The sequence below is a fragment of the Scyliorhinus torazame genome, chromosome 11 (assembly GCF_047496885.1).
Source record: "Scyliorhinus torazame isolate Kashiwa2021f chromosome 11, sScyTor2.1, whole genome shotgun sequence".
Lineage (NCBI taxonomy): Eukaryota > Metazoa > Chordata > Chondrichthyes > Carcharhiniformes > Scyliorhinidae > Scyliorhinus > Scyliorhinus torazame.
The window spans coordinates 120,963,625-120,987,069 of record NC_092717.1 but is presented as its reverse complement, the minus strand read 5'-3'; the positions used below and the strand labels follow the sequence as shown (position 1 = coordinate 120,987,069).

Below are 23,445 nucleotides of genomic sequence, written 5' to 3'. Positions count from 1 at the left end.
GAGCATCGAGTGTCGCTGTATGCAGACGACCTGTTGCTGTATGTGGCGGATCCAGTGGAGGGGATGGTGGAGGTCATGCAGATCCTCAGGGAGTTTGGGGACTTCTCGGGCTATAAGCTCAATGTAGGGAAAAGTGAGCTCTTCGTGGTGCATCCAGGGGACCAGGGAAGAGGGATAGATGACCTACCGTTGAGGAGGGCGGAAAGGAGCTTTCGGTACTTGGGGATCCAAGTAGCTAGGAGTTGGGGGGCCCTGCATAAACTTAATTTGCCGCAGCTGGTGGAGCAGATGGAGGAGGACTTCAAACGATTGGATATGTTGCCACACACGCTAGTGGGCAGGGTACAGTCGATTAAAATGATGGTCCTCCCGAGGTTTCTTTTTCTGTTCCAGTGCCTTCCTATTATGACCACCAAGGCCTTTTTTAAGAGGGTAGGCAGGAGCATCATGGGTTTTGTGTGGGCAAACAAGACCCCGAGGGTAAGGAGGGGGTTTCTGGAGCGTAGTAGCGACAGAGGAGGGCTGGCGTTGCCGAATCTGGGTGGCTCCTATTGGGCAGCCAACGTGGCGATGATCCGTAAGTGGGTGATGGAGGGAGAGGGGGTGGCATGGAAGAGGTTGGAGATGGCGTCCTGCAAAGGAACGAGCCTGGGGGCGCTGGTGACGGCATCACTGCCGCTCTCGCCGACAAGGTACACCACTAGTCCGGTGGTGGCAGCAACGCTAAAGATCTGGAGGCAGTGGAGAAGACACAGGGATGCGATGGGAGCCTCGGTGTGGTCCCCGATCAGAGATAACCATCGGTTTGTCCCAGGAAGGATGGACGGGGGGTTTCAGAGCTGGTATCGGGCAGGGATTAGAAGAATGGGGGACCTGTTCATCGATGGGACGTTTGCAAGCCTAGGGGCGCTGGAGGAGAAGTTTGGGCTACCCCCGGGAAACGTTTTCAGGTACATGCAAGTGAGGGTGTTTGTGAGGCGACAGGTGAGGGAATTCCTGTTGCTCCTGGCACAGGGGATTCAGGGCGGTGATTTCGGGAGTATGGGTCGGAGAGGGCAAGGTGTCGGCGATATATCAGGAGATGAAAGAAAAGGAGGAGGCTTTGGTAGCGGAGCTGAAGGGCAAATGGGAGGAGGAGTTGGGAGAGGAGATTGAAGAGGGTCTGTGGGCTGATGCCCTAAGTAGGGTTAATTCCTCTTCCTCGTGTGCCAGGCTTAGCCTGATACAGTTTAAGGTTATTCACAGAGCGCATATGACAGGGGCGAGGCTGAGTCGGTTCTTTAGGGTGGAGGACAGATGTGGGAGGTGCTCAGGAAGCCCGGCGAATCACGCCCATATGTTCTGGTCGTGCCCGGCACTGGATGGGTTCTGGAGGGGTGTTGCGAGGGCTATGTCTGAGGTGGTGAAAGTCCAGGTCAAGCCAAGTTGGGGGCTAGCACTATTTAGAGTGACGGACGAGCCGGGAGTGCAGGGGGCGAAAGAGGCCGGTATCCTGGCCTTTGCGTCCCTGGTAGCCCGGCGGAGGATCTTGCTATTGTGGAAAGACGCAAAGCCCCCCAGTGTGGAAGCCTGGATAAATGACTTGGCAGGGTTCATTAAGCTGGAGAGGATAAAGTTTGCTTCGAGAGGGTCTGCGCAGGGGTTCTTCAGGCGGTGGCAACCGTTCCTAGAATATCTCACGGAGCGTTAGATGGAGGTCGGTCAGCAGCAGCAGCAACCCGGGGAGGAGGGGGGGGGGGATCTATGGGTGGGCAGGGAAGGGGGTTTTCCTAGGGGCACTTGAAAAAGGAAAAACATAAACATATGGGAAAGTCAATATGTGCGGGAGGAACCCATTGTACAAGTTCTGTATTATGTTGGATTGATATGTTTATGTCTTGTTCTGTTACTTTTCTTTGTAGTTACGGGTGGGGGGGTGTTTGAATGGTTGAAAATTCTTGTTGTAAAATTCTGAATAAACAAATTTTTTTTTAATTTTTTTTTTAAATCTGAGCATAAAAGGCATTCTATGATAGGATATCATTGTTTCTTTGTATGCTGTTGGGATTTGTTGGCATTGTTTATATGCAGAACTTTGAAATCTCTACCAATAAGTACTAACCCCTCTTGTAAGTTACTTTGGGAGTTTGTTTAAATGTTTCCCATAGATGCTCTATATTATAGCACTGAACAAGTTTACAACATATTTAGTATTTTGATGCAAACCACTTCCTTCAGCAGAACTACTGCAATGTGCAAATTATACAAGGAAACCATCTAAAAGGCTGGGCCTTAAGAGTAAGCAGACTGACAATGTGATTAAAGATTATTGATTTTGAGATGATTTATATATGGATACAAAACAGTGGTTTAGATTTTGACTGCTGATTTGATTCTTGGGAAATCACATTGTGAAAATTGTTCTGTTCCCATTTTCTAACTATTTGGCCTTTCCCTCAATTCCATGCTTTATTTCCTTGGCCAGTTTATTCAGATTTTCAAACTGGTGCTACAAAGGCACCTGTGAAATTACATAGAACATAGAAAAATACAGCACAGAACAGGCCCTTCGGCCCACCATGTTGTGCCGAACCTTTGTCCTAGATTAATCATAGATTATCATTGAATTTACAGTGTAGAAGGAGGCCATTCGGCCCATTGAGTCTGCACCGGCTCTTGGAAAGAGCACCCTACCCATAGTCAACACCTCCACCCAACACTAAGGGCAATTTTGGACACTAAGGGCAATTCATCATGGCCAATCCACCTAACCTGCACATCTTTGGACTGTGGGAGTATGTGATTAGAAGTGGCACGGTAGCACAGTGGTTAGCGCTGTTGCTTCACAGTGCCAGGGAACCTGGGTTCGATTTCCAGCTTGGGTCACTGTCTGTGCTGAGTCTGCACATTCTCCCCGTGTCTGTGGGTTTCCTCCGAGTGCACTGGTTTCCTCCCACAGTCCAAAAATGTGTAGGTGGATTGGCCATGCTAAATTGCCCTTGGTGTCAAAAAAGGTTGGGTGGGGTTGCTGGATTACGGGGATGGGTTGAGGTGTGGGCTTGAGTGGGGTGCTCTTTCCAAGGGCTTGTGCAGACTCAATGGGCCGAATGGCCTCCTTCTGAACTGTAAATTCTATGATGAGCATTCATAGATGTATATATATATTCAGATTTTCTTCATTTGTTTTTAAATAATTGTTTTTAGGAGTCTGCAGCTGGTCCAGTTACTGAAAAGATCTTGAGCATGCGACTAGTGAAGAAAACTGTAAGTATTAACATTTTCTTATTTTCATGTTGAGCAGATGGGGAATAATTTACAAACTGGTCTTTTCATAATTCTTAATTTTCAGTCTGAAGTACAGATTTTTGATCTGCCAGGAACAGCTGGCAGCCACGTAACAGTAGCAGGTCAAAATTTGAACTTATTTGGATCCTCTTAGTGGTTGTTGATTATATGGATTGACTGCAATTTTGTATTGTGAATACAAATGATACTGAAAATGTACCCTATGCTGAAAAGAATAATACATAATTGAGTTTATCAGCTTCTGTTTCAATTTTTAAATTTCACTGGTAAAGTAATGGGGCTAGATTTTAAATTGTAACATTTTTTGAGATTAGTTTTTAAGATTGCCAACAATAATACATGTGGCTTCCAGTAGTGCAGCTGCAAACTAGCTGCTGCCTCAGGAAATGGTACATTTGGCATCTGCTTAACGCTGTGGGTTTGGCAGGAAGCCAGGTCGAGGTCAGGTTATTGTGAATGAAGTAGCTGGTGGTTAAGGAGGAGATAAAATGATTCATGAGTTGGTTGACACAGTAAGCAGAGTAGTTGGAACTGATAGCTTTTTGTAGGGGTATTGCAGGGGGGGAAATAATCCCTGGCGAAGGAAACTTTTTGGTGTTCAGCGTTCTAATTCTACTTAAGCACGTTACAACTATGTCCCTAACCACTTTATAGTGAATTGCCTGGAGATTTAAATGACAGTGACAAATGGTTGTGTTGACATCAGATTCTAAAATGTGCTTGTGATTTCAGACTGAGTCTGGAGAAGAAGTGGAAGTAGAAGAATTATTTGTCAAATACAAAAACTAGTAAGTATGTTTATGGTGAAATTTAAATACAAAATGGTGTTAAATAGTCTTTCTCTGAGTGGGTGACATGGTACCATAAAATAGATTGATGAAAATTGCCCTTCTGAAGCCCATAAGATCTCAGCCCTGAGCATAATTTTGGAAGTTATTGAGTGGAAAATTAATTACCCTCAGGCTCAGTTTGTGTGCTGCTCAGTGCTCCCATGAGCCTTGATAGGCACCTAATATTAGAATCATAGAATCCCTACAGTGATTCAAGTCTGCACCAACCCTCCATAAAAGCACCCTAACCTCTGGCCACTCTCCAGTCCTATCCCCGTAACCCCACCTAACCTTTGGGCACTAAGGGGCAATTTAGCATAGCCAATCCACCTAACCTGCACATCTTTGAACTGTGGGAAGAAACTGGAGCACCCAGCAGAAACCCATGCAGACACTGGGAGAAAGTGCAAACTTCACATTGCTGGTCACCCAAGGTCAGAATTCCTGGTCAGTGGTGCTGTGAGGCAGCAGTGCTAACCACTGAGTCTGTGCCGCCCATATTAGTTGAAAAACCTTCTGCACGTTTTGAACTTTGCTATCTCCAAAATCATTTCTTAAGCATCTAACAAACTGCAAATGAAAGCACCAAAGAGATATGGAATAAACAATAAAATGCCAGCAGCAAACATTGCCTGCCACCTATTGTCAATAACCTGAAGCTGTACAGAGTTAAAATAAAATTCTTTGCATACACCCTTCAAACCCGGTGGATGGTGGTATATTAGACTTTGAGAAGGCGCTTGAAAAGGTGCCGCATAAAAGATTGATCCAGAAGGTGTGATCAGAGAGGGTTGGAGGTAGAATACTAGATTGGATTGAGGATTGGCTGACTGACAGAAAGCTGAGGGTTGGGTTAAATGGGTCCTTCTCTGGCAGGCGAACTTGTAACTAGTGGGGTGCTGCAGGATTCAGCCCTCGGACCTCAACTGTTTAAAATCTATATAAATTATCTGCAAGCAGGGACAGAGTGTAACTTAGCAAAATTTGCAGAATGATACTAAAATAGTTGGGAAAGCAGGGAGGCGGTTCAGATTTTACAGACTGATATAGTTAGGCTTGGAGATTGCACCAAAATTTGGCAGATGAGTTTGATGTGAATGTGTGAGGTTATCCATTTTGGTCGAAAAAATAGTCAGGCAAATTATTATCTAAATGGAAAGCAGATACAAAATACTTCTTGGCAGAGGAATCTGGCTGTCTTTGTTCATGAATCGCAGAAAGTCTGTATGCCGGTAAAGCATGTAATAAGAAAGGCAAATTGAACGTTAGTGTTTATTGCAAAAGAACTGGAATATAAAAGTAGAGAAATATTGTTGCAATTGTACAGGGTGTAGGTGAGACTACATCTAGAGTATTGTGTCCAGTTTTGGTCTCTTTATTTGAGGAAGGATGTGGTGACATTGCAAGCAATTCAGAGGAGGTTCACCAAATTGATTCCGGGGATGACGGGGTTGACGTATGAGGACAGATTAAACAGTTTGGGCTGATACTCGCTGGAGTTTAGAAGGACCAGAGGGGATCTGATCAAGGTATATAAAATACTAAAAGTGATTGGTAAAGTAAATGTAGATCCAATGTTCCCCCTTGTGGGGCAATCTAGAATGAGAGGTCACAGAACTAGGATGAGAGCTGGTAGTTTTAAAACTGAGATGAGGCACTACTTCTTGCAGAGGGTGTTGAATTTGTGGAACGTGCTGTCCCGTAGTCTGGTGAAGTCCGAAACATTAAATGGTTTCAAGAGGAAGATGGATATATTTCTAATTTTAAAAAACTGGTTAAAAGTATATGGGGAAGAGGTAGGGAGCAGTCTTTGAGACTGGGAAATGATCAACTATGATCTGATTGAATGGTGGAGCAGGCTCGAAGGGCTGAATTGCTGACTTCACCTAATTCTTATGTTCCGGTTATGTGAAATATAAAAATAATCTCTGGCTCGCTCCCTCTCTGGCTCCCTCTCTGGCTGGCTCACTCCTTCTCTCTGGCTGGCTCACTCCTTCTCTCTGGCTGGCTCGCTCCTTCTCTCTGGCTGGCTCGCTCCTTCTCTCTGGCTGGCTCGCTCCTTCTCTCTGGCTGGCTCGCTCCTTCTCCCTGGCTGGCTCGCTCCTTCTCCCTGGCTGGCTCGCTCCTTCTCCCTGGCTGGCTCGCTCCTTCTCCCTGGCTGGCTCGCTCCTTCTCCCTGGCTGGCTCGCTCCTTCTCCCTGGCTGGCTCGCTCCTTCTCCCTGGCTGGCTCGCTCCTTCTCCCTGGCTGGCTCGCTCCTTCTCCCTGGCTGGCTCGCTCCTTCTCCCTGGCTGGCTCGCTCCTTCTCCCTGGCTGGCTCGCTCCTTCTCCCTGGCTGGCTCGCTCCTTCTCCCTGGCTGGCTCGCTCCTTCTCCCTGGCTGGCTCGCTCCTTCTCCCTGGCTGGCTCGCTCCTTCTCCCTGGCTGGCTCGCTCCTTCTCCCTGGCTGGCTCGCTCCTTCTCCCTGGCTGGCTCGCTCCTTCTCCCTGGCTGGCTCGCTCCTTCTCCCTGGCTGGCTCGCTCCTTCTCCCTGGCTGGCTCGCTCCTTCTCCCTGGCTGGCTCGCTCCTTCTCCCTGGCTGGCTCGCTCCTTCTCCCTGGCTGGCTCGCTCCTTCTCCCTGGCTGGCTCGCTCCTTCTCCCTGGCTGGCTCGCTCCTTCTCCCTGGCTGGCTCGCTCCTTCTCCCTGGCTGGCTCGCTCCTTCTCCCTGGCTGGCTCGCTCCTGCTCCCTGGCTGGCTCGCTCCTTCTCCCTGGCTGGCTCGCTCCTTCTCCCTGGCTGGCTCGCTCCTTCTCCCTGGCTGGCTCGCTCCTTCTCCCTGGCTGGCTCGCTCCTTCTCCCTGGCTGGCTCGCTCCTTCTCTCTGGCTGGCTCTCTCTCTCTCTCTCTCTGGCTCGCTCGCTCTCTCTCTCTCTGGCTCGCTCGCTCTCTCTCTCTGGCTCGCTCGCTCTCTCTCTCTGGCTCGCTCGCTCTCTCTCTGGCTCGCTCGCTCTCTCTCTCTGGCTCGCTCGCTCTCTCTCTCTGGCTCGCTCGCTCTCTCTCTCTGGCTCGCTCGCTCTCTCTCTGGCTCGCTCGCTCTCTCTCTGGCTCGCTCGCTCTCTCTCTGGCTCGCTCGCTCTCTCTCTGGCTCGCTCGCTCTCTCTCTGGCTCGCTCTCTCTGGCTCGCTCGCTCTCTCTCTCTCTGGCTCGCTCGCTCTCTCTCTCTCTGGCTCGCTCGCTCGCTCTCTCTCTGGCTCGCTCTCTCGCTCTCTCTCTGGCTCGCTCGCTCTCTCTCTGGCTCGCTCGCTCTCTCTCTGGCTCGCTCGCTCTCTCTCTGGCTCGCTCGCGCTCTCTCTGGCTCGCTCGCGCTCTCTCTGGCTCGCTCGCGCTCTCTCTGGCTCGCTCGCGCTCTCTCTGGCTCGCTCGCGCTCTCTCTGGCTCGCTCGCGCTCTCTCTGGCTCGCTCGCGCTCTCTCTGGCTCGCTCGCGCTCTCTCTGGCTCGCTCGCGCTCTCTCTGGCTCGCTCGCGCTCTCTCTGGCTCGCTCGCGCTCTCTCTCTGGCTCGCTCGCGCTCTCTCTCTGGCTCGCTCGCGCTCTCTCTCTGGCTCTCTCGCTCTCTCTCTGGCTCTCTCGCTCTCTCTCTGGCTCTCTCTCTGGCTCGCTCTCTCTCTCTCTGGCTCGCTCTCTCTCTCTGGCTCGCTCTCTCTCTCTCTGGCTCGCTCGCTCTCTCTCTGGCTCGCTCGCTCTCTCTCTGGCTCGCTCGCTCTCTCTCTCTGGCTCGCTCGCTCTCTCTCTCTGGCTCGCTCGCTCTCTCTCTCTTGCTCGCTCGCTCTCTCTCTCTGGCTCTCTCTCTCTCTCTCTGGCTCGCTCGCTCTCTCGCTCTCTCTCTGGCTCTATCTCGCTCTCTCGCTCACTCTCTGGCTCTCTCTCGGTCTCTCGCTCTCTCTCTGGCTCTCTCTCGCTCTCTCTCTGGCTCTCTCTCGCTCTCTCTCTGGCTCGCTCACGCTCTCTCGCTCTCTCTCTGGCTCGCTCTCTCTCTCTCTCTGGCTCGCTCTCTCTCTCTCTGGCTCGCTCTCTCTCTCTCTGGCTCGCTCTCTCTCTCTCGCTCGCTCTCTCTCTGGCTCGCTCTCGCTCTCTCTCTGGCTCGCTGGCGCTCTCTCTCTCTCGCTCTCTCTCTGGCTCGCTTGCGCTCTCTCTCTGGCTCTCTCGCGCTCTCTCTGGCTCGCTCGCGCTCTCTCTGGCTCGCTCGCGCTCTCTCTGGCTCGCTCGCGCTCTCTCTGGCTCGCTCGCGCTCTCTCTGGCTCGCTCGCGCTCTCTCTGCCTCGCTCGCGCTCTCTCTGCCTCGCTCGCGCTCTCTCTGCCTCGCTCGCGCTCTCTCTGGCTCGCAGGCGCTCTCTCTGGCTCGCTCGCGCTCTCTGGCTCGCTCGCTCTCTCTCTGGCTCGCTCGCTCTCTCTCTGGCTCGCTCGCTCTCTCTCTCTGGCTCTCTCTCTCTGGCTCGCTCGCTCTCTCTCTCTGGCTCTCTCTCTCTGGCTCGCTCGCGCTCTCTCTGGCTCGCTCGCTCTCTCTCTGGCTCGTTCGCTCTCTGGCTCGCTCGCTCTCTCTCTGGCTCGCTCGCTCTCTCTCTGGCTCGCTCGCTCTCTCTCTGGCTCGCTCGCTCTCTCTCTGGCTCGCTCGCTCTCTCGCTCGCTCGCTCGCTCTCTCTCTGGCTCGCTCGCTCTCTCTCTGGCTCGCTCGCTCTCTCTCTGGCTCGCTCGCTCTCTCTCTCTGGCTCGCTCGCTCTCTCTCTCTGGCTCGCTCTCTCTCTCTCTGGCTCGCTCGCTCTCTCTCTGGCTCGCTCGCTCTCTCTCTGGCTCGCTCGCTCTCTCTCTGGCTCGCTCGCTCTCTCTCTCTCTGGCTCGCTCGCTCGCTCTCTCTCTGGCTCGCTCTCTCGCTCTCTGGCTCGCTCGCTCTCTCTCTGGCTCGCTCGCTCTCTCTCTGGCTCGCTCGCGCTCTCTCTGGCTCGCTCGCGCTCTCTCTGGCTCGCTCGCGCTCTCTCTGGCTCGCTCGCGCTCTCTCTGGCTCGCTCGCGCTCTCTCTGGCTCGCTCGCGCTCTCTCTGGCTCGCTCGCGCTCTCTCTGGCTCGCTCGCGCTCTCTCTGGCTCGCTCGCGCTCTCTCTGGCTCGCTCGCGCTCTCTCTGGCTCGCTCGCGCTCTCTCTGGCTCGCTCGCGCTCTCTCTCTGGCTCGCTCGCGCTCTCTCTCTGGCTCGCTCGCGCTCTCTCTCTGGCTCGCTCGCGCTCTCTCTCTGGCTCGCTCGCGCTCTCTCTCTGGCTCGCTCGCGCTCTCTCTCTGGCTCGCTCGCGCTCTCTCTCTGGCTCGCTCGCGCTCTCTCTCTGGCTCGCTCGCGCTCTCTCTCTGGCTCGCTCGCGCTCTCTCTCTGGCTCTCTCGCTCTCTCTCTGGCTCTCTCTCTGGCTCTCTCGCGCTCTCTCTCTGGCTCGCTCTCTCTCTCTCTGGCTCGCTCGCTCTCTCTCTGGCTCGCTCGCTCTCTCTCTGGCTCGCTCGCTCTCTCTCTGGCTCGCTCTCTCTCTCTCTGGCTCGCTCTCTCTCTCTCTGGCTCGCTCTCTCTCTCTCTGGCTCGCTCTCTCTCTCTCTGGCTCGCTCGCTCTCTCTCTGGCTCGCTCGCTCTCTCTCTGGCTCGCTCGCTCTCTCTCTGGCTCGCTCGCTCTCTCTCTGGCTCGCTCGCTCTCTCTCTCGCTCTCTCTCTGGCTCTCTCGCTCTCTCTCTGGCTCTCTCTCTGGCTCTCTCGCGCTCTCTCTCTCTCTGGCTCGCTCGCTCTCTCTCTCTCTCTGGCTCGCTCGCTCTCTCTCTGGCTCGCTCGCTCTCTCTCTGGCTCGCTCGCGCTCTCGCTCTCTCTCTGGCTCGCTCGCTCTCTCTCTGGCTCGCTCGCGCTCTCGCTCTCTCTCTGGCTCTATCTCGCTCTCTCGCGCTCTCTCTGGCTCGCTCGCGCTCTCTCTGGCTCGCTCGCGCTCTCTCTGGCTCGCTCGCGCTCTCTCTGGCTCGCTCGCGCTCTCTCTGGCTCGCTCGCGCTCTCTCTCTGGCTCGCTCTCTGGCTCGCTCTCTCTCTCTCTGGCTCGCTCTCTCTCTCTGGCTCGCTCTCTCTCTCTCTCTCTGGCTCGCTCTCTCTCTCTCTGGCTCGCTCTCTCTCTCTCTGGCTCGCTCGCTCTCTCTCTGGCTCGCTCGCTCTCTCTCTGGCTCGCTCGCGCTCTCGCTCTCTCTCTGGCTCTCTCGCTCTCTCTCTGGCTCTCTCTCTGGCTCTCTCGCGCTCTCTCTCTCTCTCTGGCTCGCTCGCTCTCTCTCTGGCTCGCTCGCTCTCTCTCTGGCTCGCTCGCTCTCTCTCTGGCTCGCTCGCTCTCTCTCTGGGTCGCTCGCGCTCTCGCTCTCTCTCTGGCTCGCTCGCTCTCTCTCTGGCTCGCTCGCGCTCTCTCTGGCTCGCTCTCCCTGGCTCGCTCGCTCTCTCTCTCTCTGGCTCGCTCGCTCGCTCTCTGGCTCGCTCGCTCGCTCTCTCTCTGGCTCGCTCGCTCTCTCTCTGGCTCGCTCGCGCTCTCTCTGGCTCGCTCGCGCTCTCTCTGGCTCGCTCGCGCTCTCTCTGGCTCGCTCGCGCTCTCTCTGGCTCGCTCGCGCTCTCTCTGGCTCGCTCGCTCTCTCTCTGGCTCGCTCGCTCTCTCTCTGGCTCGCTCGCTCTCTGGCTCGCTCGCTCGCTCTCTGGCTCGCTCGCTCGCTCTCTGGTTCTCTCGCTCTCTCTCTTGTTCTCTCGCTCTCTCTCTGGTTCTCTCGCTCTCTCTCTGGTTCTCTCGCTCTCTCTCTGGCTCTCTCGCTCTCTCTCTGGCTCGCTCGCTCTCTCTCTGGCTCGCTCGCTCTCTCTCTGGCTCGCTCGCTCTCTCTCTGGCTCGCTCGCTCTCTCTCTGGCTCGCTCGCTCTCTATCTGGCTCGCTCGCTCTCTCTCTGGCTCGCTCTCTCTCTGGCTCGCTCGCTCGCTCTCTCTCTGGCTCGCTCGCTCTCTCTCTGGCTCGCTCGCTCGCTCTCTCTCTGGCTCGCTCGCTCGCTCTCTCTCTGGCTCGCTCGCTCGCTCTCTCTCTGGCTCGCTCGCTCGCTCTCTCTCTGGCTCGCTCGCTCGCTCTCTCTCTGGCTCGCTCGCTCGCTCTCTCTCTGGCTCGCTCGCTCGCTTTCTCTCTGGCTCGCTCGCTCGCTCTCTCTCTGGCTCGCTCGCTCTCTGGCTCGCTCTCTGGCTCGCTCGCTCTCTCTCTGGTTCTCTCGCTCTCTCTCTGGTTCTCTCGCTCTCTCTCTGGTTCTCTCGCTCTCTCTCTGGTTCTCTCGCTCTCTCTCTGGCTCGCTCGCTCTCTCTCTGGCTCGCTCGCTCTCTCTCTGGCTCGCTCGCTCTCTCTCTGGCTCGCTCGCTCTCTCTCTCTCTGGCTCGCTCTCTCTCTCTCTGGCTCGCTCGCTCTCTGTCTGGCTCGCTCGCTCTCTCTCTGGCTCGCTCGCTCTCTCTCTGGCTCGCTCGCTCTCTCTCTGGCTCGCTCGCTCTCTGGCTCTCTCTCTCTCTCTCTCTCTCTCTCTCTCTGGCTCGCTCTCTCTCTCTCTGGCTCGCTCGCTCTCTCTCTCTCTCTCTCTGGCTCTCTCTCTCTCTCTCTCTGGCTCGCTCTCTCTCTCTCTCTGGCTCGCTCATTTTCTCTCTCTCTCTGGCTCAATCTCTCTCTGGCTCGCTCGTTCTCTTTCTCTGGCTCTCTCTCTGGCTGGCTCCTTCTCTGGCAGGCTCACTCGCGCTCTCTCTCTGGCTCGCTTGCGCTCTCTGGCTCTCTCTCTCTCTCTCTCTCTCTCTCTCTGGCTCGCTCGCTCTCTCTCTGGCTCGCTCGCTCTCTCTCTGGCTCTCTCTCTCTCTCTGGCTCTCTCTCTCTCTGGCTCTCTCTCTCTCTGGCTCGCTCACTCGCTTTCTCTCTGGCTCGCTCGCTCTCATTCTCGTTCGGTCGCTCTCTCTCTCTGGCTCGCTCTCTCTCTCCCTGGCTCGCTCTCTCTCTGGCTCTCTCTCTCTCTCTCTGGCTCTCTCTCTCTCTGGCTCTCTCTCTCTCTGGCTCTCTCTCTCTCTGGCTCTCTCTCTCTATGGCTCGCTCACTCGCTTTCTCTCTGGCTCGCTCGCTCTCTTTCTCGTTCGGTCGCTCTCTCTCTCTGGCTCGCTCTCTCTCTCCCTGGCTCGCTCTCTCTCTCCCTGGCTCGCTCTCTCTCTGGCTCTCTCTCTCTCTCCCTCTCTGGCTCTCTCTCTCTCTGTCTCCCTCTCTGGCTCGCTCCCTCGCTCTCTCTGGCTCGCTCCCTCTCTCTGTGGCTTGCTCTCTCTCTGGCGCCCAAGCTTTCAAAGTGCTGTCATTTAGTTGCCACCTTTGCAAGCAAGTCGCAGGGCAGTTGTGCTCTGAAGCATTTGGGCTAGGCCTCCAGGTCGATGTAAATTCTTGCCCTGTCCCCTATTATTTTACCCAGGCCCAGCTGGAAAACCATATATTTCCCAAGTACTTCATAAAGGCTGCTGGTGCCCACCCAGAACATCTTCTGGCAGTTCAGCCGAAGTGTTTCCAGCCAATCACGGCCCTGTAGGTTGGGTCCCAGCCCCTGTGTCGCTATTAGCGGCTGTCTGAATGTCTGGTGCCCATTGGTAACCAGGATCACAGCAGGTCATATAATGTTTAGCAGTTCACCAGTATATGTCGCCAACCTGCCGTTGATATCGAGCAAGTTCTAAGGCGGGATTCCCGTGCAAAGCCAGTGGACGGTCTGCTGACCGATGATGGAGATAGCAGCTCCCGTGTCGATCTCCATTATCAGGGGGTGCCTATTGACTTGAAGTCTAATGCCCCGAATGGAACACCTGCCCCACCCATCCTTTGCGTAGCCTAACCTGGTCTATCAGTTTCATGTGCGTTTCCTGTAACATAACCACATCTGCCTTAAGTTTCTTAAGGTGTGCGAGTACCCGTGCCCTCTTTATCTAGTGTTGTTCCACAGGGATCAATGCTGGGACCTTTGCTGTTTGTAGTATATATAAATGATTTGGAGGAAATTGTAACTGGTCTCATCAGTAAGTTTGCGGATGACACGGGTTGGTGGAGTTGCGGATAGCGATGAAGGCTGTCAGAGGATACAGCAGGATATAGAGGTTGGAGACTACGAGTGGAGAGATGGCAAATGGAGTTTAATCCGGACAAATGTGAGGTAATGCATTTTGGAAAGTCTAATACAGGTGGGAAATATACAATAAATGGCAGAACCATCAAGAGTATTGACGAGCAGAGGGATCTGGGTGTACAGGTCCACAGGTCACTGAAAGTGGCAACACAGGTAAAAAAAAAAGTTAGTCAAGAAGGCACATGGCATGCTTGCCTTCATTGGCCGGGGCATTGAGTTAAAAAAAAATTGGCAAGTCATGCTGCAGCTGTATAGAACCTTAGTTAGGCCACACTTGGAATATAGTGTTTAATTCTGGTTACCACACTACCAAAAGGATGTGGAGGCTTTGGAGAGGGTACCGAAGAGGTTTACCCGGATGTAACCTGGCACACTTAGGAGCAACAGATTGTCAGCTACCATATATTGAGTTACCTGCTCTTCTGAAAGCCCTTTATTTTTATGTTTTATTGCCTTTACAGGTAAGTTGTCCTTGAAGACTTTGAGTTAGTTGCATTATGATTCATGTGAATTCCTATTTCTGTAACCTATTATTTGTTGGAATATATTTTAGAAGAATTGAAATATTCTGCCCCCCCACCCCCAAAGGAAAATAAAATGAAGCGGTTATTGCTTCCAGTATCAGTTTATAAATCTTCTGGTATGCAGTAATGAAGTTTTTCATAGTTTTGCTTGGTGAAATGGACTCCTGCAGTCTGAGATTTTTTTTTTCTTTTTTCTGTTCAGTTCTTACCTTCATTGTCAATGGACCACAGTGGAGCAGCTGGCAAAGGACAAGAGAATTCATCAGAAGATTAAACGCTTCAAAGTAAAGCAGGCACAAATGAATAAATTTCTCACTGAGGTCTGCATTTGCTTCATTTTTATAGAGGCCTATTTGATCTGCCGTGGTTTTGCGAGGATGAAACATTGATAAAACTTAATGTTAACTTCTTTGCCATTCTCCATTCTTTGTCTTTCACACACTTATATAATTTCTACCCCTTTCTTTAAGTCTCTCCTTTGTTATATCTCCTCCACCTGTTGTCTATTATCTTCCTTGTTTGGTTCACTTGCCCTTTGCTCATGCGTTCACATTTGTCCTATCACACTCTCTTGTGACTCATTCTTTCCCTCTGTCTGTCCCTCCCTCCTCCCTATCTTTTCTCTCTCCACACAATCTGTCTCACTCTCCTTCCCCCTCCTGTCTGCCGTACTCTTTATCCTTTGCTCTGCTTGTGCATCCCATCCTTCCTCGGCCTCGAGTCCCACAAGGGTTTATCAGTGGCTATCTTCTGCATGCCACTTTTTGCTCGATTTGCCATCGGAAGACATAGACCCATACTTTCCAGTTCCTGGATGATTGTGCCCTGGAGATGGACTGGAGGCATCTCGGAAGTCCCAATACATGAGCACAGTAGGAATTGGCCAGGAAAGAAACATATCTAACTCCTGGGTAACCAAACTACTCATCCCCAACCTACCACTTCAACACTTGACTGCCCCTCTCCCTGGTTCTCTGACTCTGTCACCTCCCCCCCCCCCCCCTTCCAAACTCCAATCCCCATACAAAGCTCCGTTTGGATAGGAGCAGAATGCTCATCCGACTGATTGCCATTGCTCAGAAGATTCAGCCGACCGGGTCAGGTTTATTGCAGGCATAATCCATTTCCATCACTCCGCCACTTGTCGGAACCCTTTCACTGTCTCCCTGTTGTTAGATTACTTAGAACCATGGAATTCCTACAGTGTAGAAGGAGGCCAGTCGGTCCATAGAGTCTGCACTGACCCTCTGAAAGAGCACCCTACCTAAACCCACTCCCCTGCCCGAACCCCATCACCCCATCTAACCTGCACATCTTTGGACATTTAAGGGGAATCCACCTAACCTGCACTCTTTGGGCTGTTTGAAGGAACCGGGGCACCCAGAGGAAACCCACCCAGGCATGGGGAGAAAGTGCAAACTCCATACAGGCAGTCACCCAAGGCTGAAATTTAACCGGGTCCCTGGAGCCGTGGCCGAAGTGCTAACCATTGTGCCACCGTGCTGCCCTAACATCAAGTCATCGTCTTAAGTCGGGCAGCACGGTAGCATAGTGGTTAGCACAATTGCTTCACAGCTCCAGGGTCCCAGGTTCGATTCCTGGCTTGGGTCACTGGCTGTGCGGAGTCTGCACATTCTCCCTGTGTATGCATGGAGTTCATCCGGGTGCTCCGGTTTCTTCCCACAGTCCAAAGATATGCAGGTTAGGTGGATTGGCCATGCTAAATTTCCCTTTGTGCCCAAAAGGGTTGGGTGGGGTTACTGCGTTATGGGGATAGGATGCAGGTGTGGGCTTGGGTAGGGTGCTCTTTCCAAGGGCCGATGCAGAGTCGATGGGCTGAATGGACGACTTCTGCACTGTAAATTCTGTGATTTAAGTCCTTGCCACATACTCAGTGCCCTTGTCATTAATTCCATCCCCCATCTCTAGTGGCTGTCTCCAATTAAATATGACTTTTTGTAACCTTGATATTCTATTCGACCCAAAGCTGAACTTCTTAACTCCATATACCTTTTATCACCTATTTCTATAATATCATCGTGTGGAGATGCCGGCATTGGACTGGGGTGGGCACAGTAATAAGTCTAACAACACCAGGTTAAAGTCCAACAGGTTTGTTTCGAATCACTAGCTTTCAGAGCGCAGCTCCTTCATCAGGTGATGAGTAAAGAAAAATATATCAGTTCACTGTCCATATTTGGATTTCTTTTTTATCAAGATAAATGCAGAAGCAACTTCTGTAGAAGATAAAGCTGTGCCTTTTCTATTAAAAACAAACTTATTTTCTGATTAAGCTTTATAATGGTGAAGCTGCAATTCAATCAACATTCTAAAATACCTGATTTCAGCTAGGACAGTGATGGAGATGCAACAATTATTTTTTGGTGCCCTGACTGGGGAGTTGAAAATAATATAGCGAAGACCCTTGTTCCTGGATAACTATAATTTCAAGTAAAAATCGATAACTTTGAGGGGAATGGGAGACCAAGCTTTTCATGGTAGTTAATCCAAGCTATGTGGCATCCGTTCACACCAATCCACATTTAAGCATTTTGATTAATTGTTGTGTGATAAAGCAAGGAGTTACCTGATATATAATCTGCATCCTGTTTTTAGCACTGACTGCAACTTTGATACACCACTGCAGGAAGCCGACTGATGAAACTTCTATTTCCATGCTTATTAGTTGTCCCTGTTATAGTTACACTTTCTATCGTCCGTTAGTAATTGTTCTTTCTCAGACACCCTTCTCGTCCATTACTTTCAGAGTAAATTTTATAACTTGATAATGAAATTTAACAGGCATTATATATGAAAATTCTGTTCTATGTAGGATATTTAAAACAGTCTACTCTTTATTATCCCTCCAGTCATCTGTTTTTGCTATTCGTGACACTGATATTTTTAACAATAGCATTTGCATTTTTAAAGAATGCTCAATAGTCAAATCCATAACTTCTCAAGAAGTTGCTCGTTAGTGAGTTGTAATTTCACACCATTTAAAATATTCATAAAACATTGTGTTTAGAAGGTTTCACACTAATTAAGGGGACTAGTTAATAAAGCCTGAGGAATTGCATTCCTCATGGGGAGTAGTACCATTGAATTGTAGCAATTCAATTAACATGTTAGCAATGGCAAACTGTTGAAGGCTAATGTAGATAGCATAATAAACAAGAAGTCAACTGTTTTTTGTCTCCTCTTCCCCTTCCACCCAATTTTTTTTGTAGGTTGAAGATGAACCTTTTAATCCAGATTATGTAGAAGTAGATCGGATACTTGATGTTTCCTATAGCACTGATAAAGATAGTGGGGAGGTAAGAAATTACATTTTATGTGTGCTTTGTGAACTGCTTATTTTGCAACAAAACTAAAATGTATTATTTTATGTATGTCTCTTGGCCTTCAGTAGGTAAGTAATATGTAGGGGTTGCAATTTAAGGAATTCCAGTGAAATTGCAACTGTAGAATAGAGGGGCAATTTGTCAAATAAGTAGGGCAAACCAAATTCTGCATTAATAACTGTACTAAATTGCCAATGGCAATTGTTTTTGACTTATTAAATTAATGTTTTAGAGCCACAGCTATTTTTGAATAATGTCTCCCATCATTCCAAAATTACCTTCCCCTGCATTTAAAGTAATTTGCTTCTGTTTGTTTTATAGTTCCCACCTAAGCATCTTTAAAATTCTTAGGTGGCTTAGATTAAAATAATTCCTACCTACCATTTTATTCAGAAATTAAACATAAATACATATATTGGCATTCTCCACGTTTTTTATTGATTGATTTTTATTGTCATGTACCGAAATACAGTGAAAAGTATTTTTCTGCGGCCAAGGGAACGAACACAGTACGTGCATAGTACACAAAAGAATAATCAACAGTATTTCATCAATCCTAGTCATGCACCATTTTTTCTCGAGGTTAATTATTGGAAGCACTCATTTATTGAAGTATTGTTCAAACTTCTGCTATACATGTGATGGGCAGTCACCAGCATCCCTCGTCTGTTTTTAGTACTACTTGAATTATGTGAATGTCAGCCTGTTTTCCAATTCCGCAAACTGCTACATTAAGATTGAGATAATTGTACGCTTTAAGCTGCTCTGTTCAACATACAGCATGAACAGAGCTTCTGATAACTCGGGATATAAAGATTCTGAATGTTGCATTAAAAATTGTGAAATAAAAACAGAAAATTCTGGGAAAACTCAGCATGTCTGGCAGCATCTGTGGAGAGCGAAGCAGAGTTAATGGTTTGATTCTGTCTGACTCTTCGGGGCGCTGAAGAAAAATGATACATACTCGAAACATTAACTCTGTTTCTTCTCTCCACAGATGCTGCCAGATTTGCTCAGCTTTTCCAGCATTTTCTGATTTTATTTCAGATTTTTAACACCTGCAGTATTTTACTTTTATTTTAGTGTGTTATGAATATTGTGATTCTGAAAATCGCAACTCTGGCAATTAGGAAACTGACTTTAATTTTACCTTGGCCAGTGGTTAACATTAGTTCCATTTTGCAAAGAAAGGGCTCATGTTTGGTCATTTCTGTTAAATTTCGATGATGCCTAGAAAAGCTTGTTAAGTATGGCCTATTAGTCCTATTTCTAGAAATGGGAAGAAATTGGACAAGATTGCTACTCTTTTTTTTTTATAAATATATTTTATTGAAAATTTTTTCCAAACAACAATTTTTTCCCTCTAACAAAGCAAACGTAACAGTAAAGAAATTTTTAACAATACACAAATAACTAAACCCCATAATCTTTTGACATAAACTAAACGAAACCCCCCTCCCTCCCACCTGGGTTGCTGCTGCTGGTCATCTGTCTTCCCTCTAACGTTCCCCTAGGTAGTCGAGAAATGGCTGCCACTGCCTGGTGAACCCTTGAGCCGATCCTCTCAGGGCAAACTTTATCTGCTCCAATTTAATGAACCCCGCCTTATCGTTTACCCAGGCCTCCAGTCCGGGGGGTTTCGCCTCCTTCCACATGAGTAGGATCCTGCGCCGGGCTACTAGGGACGCAAAGGCCACAACGTCGGCCTCTTTCGCCTCCTGCACTCCCGGCTCATCCGCAACTCCAAATAGAGCTAGCCCCCAGCCTGGTTTGACCCGGGCCTTCACCACCTTCGAAATCACTCCCGTCACTCCCTTCCAATACCCTTCCAGTGCCGGGCACGCCCAAAACATATGTGCGTGGTTTGCCGGGCTCCCGCCGCACCTCCCACATTTGTCCTCCACTCCAAAGAACCTGCTCAATCTTGCTCCCGTTATGTGTGCTCTATGTAGCACCTTAAATTGAATCAGGCTAAGCCTGGCGCATGAGGAAGAGGAATTTACCCTGCTTAGGGCATCAGCCCACATACCCTCCTCTAACTCCTCCCCTAGTTCTCCTTCCCACTTTCCTTTTAGTTCGCTCACCAACTCCTCCCCCTCTTCCCTCATCTCTTGGTATATCTCTGACACCTTGCCCTCTCCGACCCACACCCCTGAAAGCACTCTGTCCTGAATCCCCTGTGTCGGGAGCAGCGGAAATTCCCTCACCTGTTGTCTGGTAAATGCCCTCACCTGCATATATCTCAGGAAGTTTCCCTGGGGCAACTTGTACTTTTCCTCCAATGCTCCCAAGCTCGCAAAAGTCCCATCTATAAATAAATTTCCCACCCTCCTAATTCCCAACTGGTGCCAGCTCTGAAATCCTCCATCCATTCTTCCTGGGGCGAACCTATGGTTGTTCCTCATTGGGGACCCCACCAGTGCGCCCCGCACCCCTCTCTGTCGCCTCCACTGTCCCCAGATATTCAATGTTGCCACCACCACCGGGTTCGTGGTAAACTTTTTTGGCGAGAACGGTAGCGGCGCCGTCACCAGCGCCTCTAAACTCGTCCCTTTACAGGATTTTCTCTCCAGTCTTTGCCACGCCGCTCCCTCACCCTCCATCATCCATTTACGTATCATTGCCACAATGGTGGCCCAATAGTAATCGCCCAAGTTCGGTAGTGCCAATCCACCTCTGTCCCTACTAGGCTGAAGGAACCCCCTCATTACTCTCGGAACTTTCCCTGCCCACACGAAGCTCGTGATGCTCCTGTCTATTTTATTGAAAAAGGTCTTGGTGATTAGTATAGGGAGACATTGAAATACAAATAAGAACCTCAGGAGGACCATCATCTTAATTGCCTGCACCCTGCCCGCCAGCGACAGAGGCTGCATGTCCCACCTCTTGAAGTCCTCCTCCATTTGTTCTACCAGCCGTGTCAGATTAAGTCTGTGCAAGGTTCCCCAGCTCCTAGCGATCTGAATCCTCAGGTATCGGAAGTTTCTTTCCACTTTCCTTAGAGGCAGGCCTTCTATCTCTCTACTCTGGTCCCCTGGATGTATCACAAATAATTCACTCTTCCCCATGTTTAGCCTCTACCCCGAGAAATCCCCAAACTCCCTCAACATTCGCATAACCTCTATCATCCCCCCCGACATGTAACAATAGGTCATCTGCGTATAACGAGACTTGGTGTTCTTCTCCCCCTCTAATCACCCCTCTCCATTTCCTGGAGTCTCTCAACGCCATGGCCAGAGGTTCAATTGCCAACGCGAACAACAATGGAGACAGCGGGCATCCCTGTCTTGTTCCCCTATGTAGTCGGAAATACTCCGATCTTTGTCGACCCGTAACTACACTTGCCGTTGGAACCCCATAAAGAAGTTTGACCCAGCTAATAAACCCGTTCCCGAACCCAAACCTCCTTAACACTTCCCATAAATACTCCCACTCCACCCTATCAATTGCCTTCTCTGCATCCATTGCTGCCACTATCTCTGCCTCCCCCTCCACTGGGGGCATAATTATCACCCCTAATAGTCGTCGCACGTTAACATTCAGTTGTCTCCCTTTTACGAACCCTGTCTGGTCTTCGTGCACCACCCCCGGGACACAGTCCTCTATCCTCGATGCCAGTACCTTTGCCAACAATTTGGCGTCCACGTTCAATAATGAAATAGGTCTATAGGACCCGCACTGCAACGGATCTTTATCCCTCTTCAAAATTAGCGATATCGTCGCCTCCGACATCATCGGGGGTAAAGTCCCTCCTTCCCTGGCCTCATTGAACGTCCTCACCATCACCGGGGCCAACAAGTCCACATATTTTCTGTAATATTCCACCGGGAACCCGTCTGGTCCCGGAGCCTTCCCTGTTTGCATGCTTCCCAGTCCCTTAATAACCTCGTCCACCCCAATCGGTGCCCCCAGGCCTACCACCTCCTGCTCCTCCACTTTCGGGAACCTCAATTGATCCAGGAACTGCCGCATCCCCTCCTCTCCCTCTGGGGGTTGAGACCTATACAGTCCCTCATAGAAGGTCTTGAACACCTCATTTATCTTTCCTACTCTTCGCACCGTGTCTCCCTTTTCGTCTCTAATTCCTCCTATCTCCCTCGCTGCTGTCCTCTTTCGCAATTGATGAGCCAACAGGCGACTAGCCTTTTCCCCATATTCATACCTCCTCCCCTGTGCCTTCTTCCACAGCACCTCCGCCTTTCTGGTGGTCAGAAGGTCAAACTCCGTCTGGAGTCGTCTCCTCTCCCTGTACAGTCCCTCCTCTGGGGTCTCTGCAAATTCCCTATCCACCCTTAAAATCTCCCCCAGTAATCTTTCCCTTTCCTTGGCCTCGGTTTTCCTTTTGTGGGCCCCAATGGAGATCAGCTCTCCTCTGACCACCGCTTTTAGTGGTTCCCATACCACTCTCACAGGGACCTCGCCGTCGTCATTGACCTCCAGGTATCTCTCAATACACCCCCGCACTCTTGCACACACTCCCTCATCCGCCATCAATCCCACATCTAATCGCCAGAGTGCTCTCTGCTCCCTTTCCCCTCCTAATTCCAGGTCCACCCAATGTGGGGCATGGTCCGAAACCGCTATGGCTGAATACTCAGCTTCTTCCACCCTAGAGATCAACGACCTTCCCAAAACAAAAAAATCTATCCGAGAGTACACTTTACGGATATGGGAGAAGAAGGAGAACTTCCTGGCTCTAGGTCTAAGAAATCACCATGGATCCACTCCCCCCATTTGGTCCATAAACCCCTTAAGCACCTTGGCCGCTGCCGGCCTTCTTCCGGTCCTTGAGCTGGATATATCTAGCCCCGGGTCCAGCACAGTATTAAAGTTCCCTCTTAAAATCAAGTTTCCTACCTCCAGGTCTGGTATACGCCCCAGCATCCGTCTCATAAATCCCGCGTCGTCCCAATTCGGGGCATACATATTAACCAACACGACCTCCATTCCCTCCAGCCTGCCACTCACCATTACATATCTACCTCCGCTATCTGCTACGATGTTCTTTGCTTCAAATGCTACCCGTTTGCCCACCAAAATGGCAACCCCTCTGTTCTTTGCGTCTAGTCCTGAGTGGAACACCTGTCCCACCCATCCTTTCCTTAACCTAACTTGGTCCGCCACCTTTAGGTGCGTCTCTTGGAGCATAACCACGCCTGCCCTTAGTCCTTTCAAATGCGCGAGCACTCGGGCCCTTTTTATCGGTCCGTTCAGGCCTCTCACGTTCCACGTGATCAGCCTCACTAGGGGGCTACCTGCCCCCCTCCCGTGTCGACTAGCCATTACCTTCTCTAGGCCAGTCCCATATCCCGCCTCCGCGCTCCCACTCGCTCCCCCAGCGTCGCATACCATCCCCGTCCACCCACTCTTTAGCCATTTCCTTTTGGGTTTCCGCAGCAGCAACCCAGTTGCCTCCCCCCCCCCCCCCCGCTAGATCTCTTTCTAGCGTGATTGCTCCCCCATATTACTTCCGTAAGTCAGCTGACTTCAACTGACCCCGGCTACTCCTGCTCATTCCTCGACCCCCCCGTGTGGGGAACTCCCATCCGCCTTGCGCCTGTCTTCCCGCCATATTCTTTCTGACGCGGGAACGTCCCTTTACCTGACCCGCCTCTTGTGGCGCTGCTCCCTTTCCCCTCCCCTTCCCCATTCTCCAACTATGTCCCGTCTTTCCCCCCTCACCGGCGCCCACATTTCCCCATGTCTCCCCCCTTCCCAATTTACTTCTCAATTAACTTCAACCATAACATTAACAATAACATTTCCTGCAGCATCAGTCCCTCAGATCCGATCCAATTTCTCCTCTTTGATAAAGGTCCATGCTTCCTCCGCCGTCTCGAAATAATGGTGTCTCTCCTGATACGTGACCCATAATCTTGCCGGCTGCAGCATCCCGAACTTCACCTTCTTTTTATGCAACACCTCCTTGGCTCGGTTAAAGCTCGCCCTCCTTCTTGCCACCTCCGCACTCCAATCTTGGTACACCCGTACCACTGCATTCCCCCATCTGCTACTCCGCACCTTTTTAGCCCATCTCAGGACCTCTTCTCTATCCTTAAGGCAGTGAAATCGCACGATTATCGCCCTGGGTGGTTCTCCCGCTTTTGGTCTTCTCGCCGGGATCCGATGTGCCCACTCCACCTCCAAGGGGCCCGTAGGGGCCTCAGCACCCATCAGTGAGCTCAGCATCGTACTTGCATAAGCTCCACAGTCCACTCCTTCCACACCCTCCGGGAGACCCAGTATCCGAAGGTTCTTCCTTCGCGCTCCGTTTTCTAGGGC

General features: G+C 51.0%; 1 protein-coding gene across 3 annotated transcripts in view; it reads left to right on the top strand.

The window, feature by feature from the left end:
* chd7 (chromodomain helicase DNA binding protein 7) overlaps positions 1 to 23,445 on the top strand; it is a 378,323-nt gene that overhangs the window by 195,843 nt on the left and 159,035 nt on the right. For all 3 annotated transcript variants that reach the window (XM_072467710.1, XM_072467709.1, XM_072467711.1), the window contains exons 6-9: positions 3,184 to 3,243; positions 4,018 to 4,073; positions 14,022 to 14,139; positions 17,050 to 17,136. In XM_072467710.1, coding sequence (XP_072323811.1) covers positions 3,184 to 3,243; positions 4,018 to 4,073; positions 14,022 to 14,139; positions 17,050 to 17,136 — 321 coding nt within the window. The remainder of the gene's footprint in view (positions 1 to 3,183; positions 3,244 to 4,017; positions 4,074 to 14,021; positions 14,140 to 17,049; positions 17,137 to 23,445) is intronic.